Raw genomic sequence first — 10,248 nt, forward strand, 5'->3', positions numbered from 1 at the left:
AAATCTGAATCCCTTGAAAAACACATGTTTAATGACAATGTTAAAAAAAAAATAAAAAATAATAAAATCACATATAACATTGGTTTTACTGTCATAACTTTCATACTTTTACAAAATAAAAACAAGAAATATTAGCATTCATTATCTAATATATCATAATTTTAGCCTTTCACTCCATCCTCATTTAAACTAGAGATTTCACTTCCATGCCTGCAAAATCTAGACTAAATCATAAAAAAAAAAATATTTATAATATTTAACTTTTTCTTAAACTCTGTCAAATTAAACAATTAACCTTCAACAATCAAAATTTGAAAAAATAATGATAGGTCGCTGATGAAAATTTTGAGATATTCCAACATTAATTTACCTACCCCCCACCCTACCCCCATTTCAAATCCATTTTTTCACCCAGTTTCTTCATTTTTGCATATCTATTTTCATATAAGGAATAAAGAAAGGGTTCAAAATTGTTGTTAAAATGCTATGAACAATAAAAAATAATTGATTTTAAAATTACTGTATGAACAAATCAGCTATTCAAGTGTTTTCTTCGCATTGTTCAAGTTTGAGAGTTATCTCCCTTGTTCTCTTATTTCCCATAGTGAAAGCAAAGTAGTCTTACATTAATTTTTAAACATCAAAATAAATGGTCAAACAACTGACGTTCGTACCTAACAAGTTTTTGTCTGCTTATTCTATTTATACAAGATCAATTTTATAACAATACATCCAATCAATAATGTCACAACAGAACATGGTGTAAGCTATATATTACCTAGTAGGTTACAAAATGAACAGTACTGTATATTGTCTTTAGAAAATGGCTTGATAGGCTGATTCATCGTTTACAAGAAAAAATTCTTTCATGTCCCACTGAAATTAATAAAAGTGACATCAATGCTTAAAACTATAATATAATACTATACCATTACTATATACATGTATATATACTGCTGGTTACAAATTCGAGCCAGGTCCCTGGGACTACATATACATGCATTAGAATGCTAAAGACTAAGAAAGCTAGAAGTTGGAACAAAGATCAAACACCAGCTACATGTAGCAACAATTGTAGTTGCTCAACAACAATACAAGGTCAGTAATGTGTCAAAGATATGATACAGATCTAACACTGCAGATAAAAGTTGTAAACACATCAAACTTTTACATTTCACTCACACAAATTTGCAATTGTGAAAAGTAATCCCCGACAGTGCTAACAATTTTAGATGACTTTGTCACTCTTACACCTTTCATACCACACTTCTCTCCAAACACTTTCCTTATGCCATCAACTCCATTCCTTCTGTACGCTAATGCCAGGCAACTACAATTCAAACCACTGCCTGCTACTTTCCTTGCCATAGATTCACTCAAGATCTTTCTGTCTATCAAGGGTTGTAAAGAAGGCAGGTTTGCCCGCACTCTTTTAGAATATCTGTGCATCTCTTTCACATATTCTGTAGAGAAGGTAGCATTTTCATAGGCACTATCAAAAACATTTAGTTTGCTCTCTAAAACAAGAGTTTGCAGTGAAAGCACATCTGCTAATGCATCATGTGCATTGTAGTCTGAACTTCCAGTGACATGTTTCACAAGATTTGGCTGGGAGTAAGACTTTAATCCAGGCATCCCCGTCCTAAAGAGTATTTTCGTGTCCAGGAACCCTGATACACAGCCCAGAAACTCTTCTTGTTTACCCACAGACTCCAAAGCATTCATTAGGAGGGGACAGTCAAATGTCTTGATATTGTGTCCAACAAGGTACAATGGAGGTGGATATTGCTTCAAGAAGGCTATAAGATCTTCTAAAGCTTTGGACACTGATACAGAATCAATAAGATGACCTCCTTTAAACAACTTTCCATTCCTACATGTCAAACCAGTGACTGAGGAGGCAGCAGGGGATATAGCTGTACCTGGAGTTACGTATGTGCTAAATTTATCATCTTCGCACACTGCTGCCACTTGCGTGATATGGGAAGTTCTAGCTGTAAAAGATATCGGGAAACATTACTTGCAATTGCTTAATAATAAAAAAATTGTTCATTGGATGTGTATCGGATTTCTTGTTAGTGGCTAAAATAAAAACTCATTTTTGAAGGGAATATACATGTACTGTAATCTCTATATTTGATGCACTGGAGATTGTCACAATATATGAGGGGCAAACAAACTCTATTATGGTAAATAAAAAACCTTGCCTCCTCAGATATTGTGCCAAACTCCTGCGATTAAAAAGATTATTCCTGCAAAATTTCTGAGAGATCTTATTTAGACTGAGCAAAGTTAACCAAGTGCATCAATGGATAGCTAGATGAATTGGAGGATGAGCCGATACTAGTGAGAGTATGAATATGGAACAAGCTAATAGTAAGTGTTGCAAGCAACAGATATCCCTTGTCGTCGATTACATTTTCTAATCTATAGATGGCAAGTTATTATTTTTACCAGATAACACATAAAAAAATCCCAAGCTGCATCACCACCTATGTGACCACCAAGTTATCGTCTGTAAAGTAAAATTTGTGAAATGAAAACACATCCTGACATACAGATGGAGAAATGGCCGGATAGACAGATTGATGGGGACAAAAATTATAGTCCATCTTGTTTCACCGGCAGAGGACTAATAACGGAATATATATCTGCTATAGAAACTTACCTAACCCTGTACTTTCCAGGTCAAAGTAAACTTGTTTGGACTTTTGTGGTATTGGCGAGGTATTGAGACTAGGCAAAGGTTCTGGATTAGGAATTTCCTGAATGGAATCAACTGGTATGTCCGTTGTATCTATACAAGAGGAATATGAGGTACCTTCTCTAATCTCTTTTGTTGTATTGGCCTGGATCCTGTTAAAAATGAAAACAAAATACCAACATATATAATAAAGTAAAATTGCACAACCAGGTACTTCATGTCAAAGTGACTGCCATTATAAGGAGAATTGTAGTAATCTGATGAAGTTTCACCATCATTTTAGTAATTACCTTGACATTAAATTTACATAATAATTTCCCATTTTAAACTTCTTTACAGAGTTAAGTAAAATGTAAAGAATCATTAAACTAAATCCATTTATGAAATTCAAATACAATAATTCAAATATCTATAAGCTCTATTCCATTTTCAAATGCAGAATTATTTTGTATTATAAAATATATCATACCTTCTTGCATGCAACTCTAGGCGTCGTATTTTGGCTTTTCTTGTGATGCTACATGCCTTACGTTTTCGTGCTTGAAGATCCCGCAGACAGGCAAGTTTAAAAGTGTGTCCACCAGGTGACAATCCAACTTGTCTATGTGTCTGTGATTACAAATTACATACAAGAACTGTAATATTTCACGAATCTATTCATTTCAGACACACATACATGAAGATAAGCTAATCACTAATGTTCAGTTTTTTACCTGGTAGTCATTTTTAATTAGGATATCACTCGCAGGAATTCTGAGGCCATATTTCTCCACTGATCACAGAATTTTCAATCAAATTATCTGCTAAATAAAATGCCTAAAAAAAATAAATGTTGTTTGATTGTTTTTGTAAAATATATTCACCAACAGAATTAAGCGATACAATTAGGGGCCATGGAAATTAAAGGAATTAAATTTACTCACATTGGTTACATAGGAATGTCCAATATTCTTGTGTGCCACACTAGCTGCAACTCTGTGATTAAGACTGGCTGTTCCACTATAGAAATGTGCTTTAGGTGCCTTCGATGCCACTGTTTTATTGAAGGACTCGTTTCCCTGAGTGCTTCCCAATGTAGATAGTTTGTCACTTTGATGTTTCAGTGTATCAAATAGTGCAGTCAAAGATGATTGCAATCCCTGGTCTTTCAACTGTTGGCCATAAGGCAAAGCTCTGTACTTTTTGTTTGGGTTTTCTCTATGGGAGCACCAGTTCGGGTCACATTCAGAATGATTTCCAAACACATGTTTAATTATGACATCAAAGCCTTTGCTAATTCCCTTGGAATTTCCCTGATTCTGGCTGAGCATGTAATTAATACACTTTTGTATGTATTTAATCACTTTACTTGTCAGTGATTTATGCTTAACCTGAAGTTTGTACAGTTGTGAAGTAATGTTTTTCCTGACATGATTACAGTCTGATTTCTTGGTGAAATCAGTTTGAAGTGATTTGTTTAACCGCTGAAAGGTTGTAGTGTCATCATCAGCTATTATAGTAGATATCTCATGTCCTGCCTTGTGATGTTTAGTAACCATCTCTATCACCATGTCAGATTCCATAGACTTACTACTGCCATCCCAGTTACATCGACAATCGTGGGATTTCGAGACTTGGCCCTGTTTGCTTGAAACATCACACATCTTGCAAAACTTGCTGCGTACGCTGTATCCGACTACTTTGCCAGTTTGTGCACCAATCATAGAACAGTGACCTGAAATATAAGATATCTGATATATATAATGTAATCAAACATGTGATCATTATGACATCACTAATGCTTACGTGGACACTTATAATTAAGCATTGAGCGTCTTTCCAGTTGGCATTCATAGGCAATATAAATGCACAGAGGGAAATTCTATGGTGCGCGCTAGCACTTCATGTTGAATTTGCCTCTGTCCAGTTAGCATTCATTTTGGCTATGAATGCCAACTGAAAGACGCTCAATGCTTATATTTACATTTAATAACAATTTTAGGAGATTTTTCATCAATTTATAACGAATAAAGAATTTATTGTCGTCGAATACAGGACAGCCATTTTAACAGTCATCTCCTGTGATTGCTGACACGACATTTGTAAAGTCAAAATAAGCAGATAGGAGTTTATAGACTGATGGATGCCAACTGTGCTTGGTTAGGTTACATAATGGAAATATCTACCGTTACATACAGATCTGGTATCTATAATGTATATATACAGACCATATAATGTTTAATGTTTAAATAAACCGCTTCATTGTAATTAAACCACTTTATGCTTTATTTGGGGTACACTCAGCTTTGTTTGGTATATTTCAATAATTTAACATAAACAAGCTATCCTTGAGGGATCTTGGCACCCACCAAAGAACTTTAAATATCAAAATCTAAGATGGCTGCCTTTCGGCCATCTTGTTGATAGATCAGTCCCAAAATGCCACATGCCAAACTTAAGGTCCTAGGGAAACCTACATATGAAATCTGAGACAGATCCCTTCAGATTTTCTGAGAAATAACAGTAATAAGAATTGTTAATGGACAGAAGGACGTACGAACAAAAGGATGAGTTTAATCAGTGGTCTGGCTTCTTCTAAATTGATACACACACAAATGCTTAAAACTTAAAATGCATATAATTACAAACCGGATAAACTGTCAAAGGATCTACCACTTCCTCTCTTTTGCCACGCTCCATCCACACTGACTGTAAGCCTTCCATCACCACTGTTTTCCCTGTAAGACAAATCATACATGATTGTTCAATTTATAGTTACCTAGCTCATTAGTATGCCCATTTTTCTTATACAATGTACAGTGTACCTACGAGAGTATATATATATACTAGTTTGTCCCAAGCAATATATGTATACACTCATGTCATCTGAAGTTGTATTACATGGCTGTGTCAACAAAATTACTATTTTCTTAACAAAATTTTATTTTCAGAAACAAAACTAGACAAATCATTTAATGGGAAATTTATCTTCCTGAAGGGTAAATATTTGCTTTATTTGATTGCGAGCAATGTTATTTATCAGCCCCAAGATTAACATGTACAGTAGACCCTGATATCAAGCGCAATGATCAACTTACTAATAATACTAATAGTTGAACAAATTGCTTATACAGGCAGGAAAAGATATTGTTATTTCAACATACTCAGTCAATCTGATCTCTTCAGCGATAGAATTTTCTATGGAATCCTCTGCCACAAGCTCAATTACTGGTCCAATTTCTTTTTGACGGGATCTTAACGTTGGTTCACTAACGGGTGGTATGTTGAGTGACGTAAGAATACTATTAATCTGTCTTCCTCCTACACCAGCATTAATCATTGCTGAAAAAGAAAATAGTTATTATTATAGTTCTGTGTGTAGTTCATAATCTTTGCATTGTAATACAAGATTATGAACATGCGTTCATCAAAAAGTATTTCTAAAATCAATGGTCAAACAATGTTAAAATAACCAATAACCAAAAAATTCCTCACCTTGGGTGTTTTTCAGCAGCCAGATTTATAACAAATTAAATCGTGCAATAAAGTGAAAACAATCATTTATCTGCAGATCGCATTCAGTTGGGAAAATTAACAGTGCACATATGTGGAAAGACTTTTTATCAGACACAGACATACAATTATGTAAAAATCATACACTGTACATGCATAAAGATATATCAGGCCAAAAAAAATGTCTGTTTAGGGTTACATTGGCAAAAAAATTGGGTCGGGAGGATTTTTTTTAGTGTCTTACACTCTAAAATAATGGCCGCAACCGGAATTTGAGATACAGACATGTATTTTTTTTTTGCCTGATCTACATGTATACATGTACCAGATGTACATGCATGCACATGTAGAATCCATACATGCATGTACAGTATTGCGCATATTGTATTGTACATATTCTCTCGATACATGTATACAGACATATGCTTGTACAGTATTTTATATACAAATTGTTTAGTATATGTATACATTCGGTGTATTATAATACCTGATGCAAGTTTTGTGTTAGCATCCCAGATCCTTCCATGTTGTTTTCCTGTCGGGATATTGTTCATGAATTGACATGAGGTGCATTGTACCTGTTGGATATGAAAACAAAATATGAAGAAAAAATATTATACCTTTTTTACTTGAAATAGTATCCTCATCAACCGCTAAAAGTTTGATTTTAACTTTTACATTTTTGTACATTTACAGCTGTACATTTTTTTTGGCAGTTCTGCATCATGGGTCATTTTATAAAATTTTCAATGATAAAATACAGATGTAGTACATCTAGTATTCCCAGTATAGAAATATTATGAGGGGGATTCGACTGAAATCTTAACTAATTTTTAATGTGGAAGCGGAAATTATAGTATACGACCCGTATATGTTTACTCTGTAACATTGTGCCTACCTTCAGTATAGCAGATAGGCCATACGTGTTAATGGAGGTGGTATTCAATAGATGAAGTGGCTGATGACACTTCTTGCATGCTGACAAGCCATCGGCCAAAACCCCTAGCTCGACAACTCGTCTCCCATGTCTCCAACTGGATATTTCTTCTTGACCATCCCCACCTGCTACACGTACAGCGTACGAGTGGTCAGTGATCACTGGTGAAGACGATTTGTGATCGTCGTCTGCTCCGGCCCCGGGTTCCTTATAAAAACGTAATTTGGCACCCTCGCTAACACTACGCAGCCTTTTCAATTGTTTCTGAGTTTTAAAGCCAGACTTCAATCTTATCTTACCCATGCATGAGTGTATGGCGGTCAATGTTTACAAAATATCAGCGAGCGTTCTTGATCTCTCTCGGCCTGTGTTTACATTGCTTGACAGCTGCGCCGGTTTGCGGCATGTCGTAAAAGATGCCGAAAAATATTTAAATATAAATATATATAAAATATTACTTGTTTTCATCACATTTTCTAACCTAGAATTAAAATTTGTTGATAATAGTTTAAAAATGTTTTTTATACTACCCTTTTTATTACGACCTCTCATATCCGGCACGGACAGACTTACGACAGATATTGACTTTACAACATCCTTAATTAGTTGATCAAAGACCTTACTTTATATATCTTGTGAATGTATGTAAGAAAATCAATAGGCCCATCCCTTTTGTAGTCCGTCCTTTATCCAACGCATTGGAGAAGATAACTATGGTAAACGATACTACGGAGCCTGTCCTCCAAGGTAATGGCTAAGAACCTGTCGATGAAAAGTTGAATGAGTGTGAATATAAATGTAAAATGTAAACTTGACTACTGGAAAACGTACTTAATTTAGGGCTGTCATTATTTTGCTATGGAATATGAAAAACGAAAATTGAGATTTATATCCGTGGCTAAAATATTGTCGCAAATTGGTTGTCCAACACTCAGAAAATACCTTTTATAAATTAAGATCTAAACTTGAACTATCGCCTCAAAGACAGCGTAAACCAGATCTAAAGTAAAACTTCCCGCAAAACAAGAATGTCTACTGTATTCGTACCGAAGTTTCTTATCTATTAAATCAACTGATATTAAAGGACAATTCAGTCTAAGAGAACATTAAAATTTGTACATATATCGGAAAAAAAACCAGTTTCTAATGGAATTAGATCAGTCCGTTTTACTGTGATATCCTGAAAAGCCCATGGTGGCGACATGTGTGTGAAATGTTCAAACTCGCTCGCTGTCTCGCCATTACACACTGTGGTCAAACTTCTTGTATGTCGAACCATGTCCCTTGCTCGTAGAGTAATGCAACTTTTGTCTAGAACTGCTCAAATCGCTCTGAAAGTAGTGTGTTTACCTTATTAGGTGAATTGTCTTGCCTAAAAAATCATTTTATCACCTTCTCAGTGTTATCTGTAGTTCTTTTGTTAAACGTAGCGTGACTTTGGCTCCGGGTATGGGTACAGCACTTCATATTGTAACCTGCTTAATCGTATATGATCAACCGAAGTAGCGATATACTTCCAACGATATTATGCTAAAAATTATTAAAACAATAACTTGGAATGTGTCAATAATTTTAATATTATCATGTTTTCATAAGAGAATGTTAGAACACATACATTAATCCCCATATTTTTGCTTCTTGTGTTAAGTAAACAGAAATTAATCTGAATGAATTTAGTCTCTTTAACTATCTGTTGATACTTATCAATGAAAACCATCTTCCGTATCCCAAAGTCCTTGTAAGAACAATCTGAATCGTCCCAGTTTCATTTCAGTTGAAATTGCAAAAGTCTGACAAAATCCACTCAGCTCAGTTAGAAAGCACCCGCCAAACTAAATGTATACCTAGACTCCTTACGAATCCGATTCTGGTCAATCCTTACCGTTGACGGATGCATTGCGTTCGAGATTACATTCCATTTTATCAGCACTATCACAGTCTTTGTCGCCGTCAATGTTAAACATAACCATGGCCACACTCTATTCCAGTATCGTCCTCAGTGTCTAAAAAACCTTATGACCAGCATTGTGACAACCGCCCGGTCCCCGATCTACTTGGCTGGGGACAGATATCTGATCACAACGTCATAGTGGACTATCTTGTGTCGCACTGTTAGTCTGATGTCATCTAACGTTGATGGTCATTTTAAGTTCGTCCCTATTACCTCCCATCCTCGATACTCCGGGGGTTACTTACACTCTCGTAATATCCACCCCTGGACTAAACAAAAGCGTACCAGAAGGCTCTGAGTGCGACAACAGATGAGATAGGAGTTTGGTCCTTTGATGTAAAACAAAATATTCGAATAACTGTACGCCGTATGGCGTTGTATTGGGTGTTTCTTACTGTAATATTAACAAGTCTTTGTAGGCCTGTGATTGGTCAGTTGTTTTCTCCTGAAAATGGTATGTATTCAGTTTTTCCCATTACATAACACAGGAGTGGACAGTACGACCTTGACAATAACCTCTAGAATATCAAGAATGTATGCATCCTTGACATTCACTATCACCTGAAATCTGACAACCCTAGTTCCTACATTATGCATTACCAAATCCACATTCCTCTCTTCATTACAACGACAGTATCTCCTCTGGTTAGCTGCCAGTTACCTCCCCCCCCCCCTTGTTCTCATCCCTTCTCTGTATTCATCACCAACGTCGCCAAGCAGGTCATTTTAACAACAAGACAAGATAAAGACCATCAAATTCTTCAATAAACATTTTAAAAAGATGCCTTCCACTAATTATGCATTGAATCTAAAGACAAGACACCGCCAAATGTTACCACAATAATAACGACATATTGGAATAAAAGAAGACAATGAACTACTGATGATGATCTGTGATGGACAGGGTACATTAATGTCATTACTATAAAACAAGAAGAAATCTTAGTCACTGTCATAGAAGATATTCACAAAATCCGTTTGGAGATGGTGAGTAACGTCATCAAAAGACTATTACTAGGGTGATTCAGTGACTGTTGTCAGTTATTTATACTCTGCTGATATATAATTAGTTGTGAAGTAAATGACGAATACATAATATTACTACCAAAGATGCACGACGGCAGGGAATGGGCATCAAATATAATATATTTTTGTGTACGAATG

At 35.4% G+C, this 10,248-nt stretch overlaps 1 protein-coding gene across 1 annotated transcript; it reads right to left on the reverse strand.

The window, feature by feature from the left end:
- Positions 1-67: 67 nt before the first annotated feature.
- Positions 68-7,731, reverse strand: LOC138312493 (uncharacterized). The gene is made up of 8 exons (XM_069253347.1): positions 7,095-7,731; positions 6,684-6,774; positions 5,848-6,025; positions 5,333-5,421; positions 3,628-4,418; positions 3,174-3,313; positions 2,669-2,856; positions 68-1,994 (listed from the first exon to the last, which is right to left on the reverse strand). Exons 1-8 carry the CDS (start codon positions 7,434-7,436, stop codon positions 1,168-1,170), a joined length of 2,646 nt encoding a protein of 881 aa, XP_069109448.1. The 5' UTR covers positions 7,437-7,731; the 3' UTR covers positions 68-1,167.
- Positions 7,732-10,248: the final 2,517 nt, after the last annotated feature.

The sequence above is a fragment of the Argopecten irradians genome, unplaced genomic scaffold (genome assembly GCF_041381155.1).
Source record: "Argopecten irradians isolate NY unplaced genomic scaffold, Ai_NY scaffold_0342, whole genome shotgun sequence".
NCBI classification, from domain to species: Eukaryota; Metazoa; Mollusca; class Bivalvia; order Pectinida; family Pectinidae; genus Argopecten; species Argopecten irradians.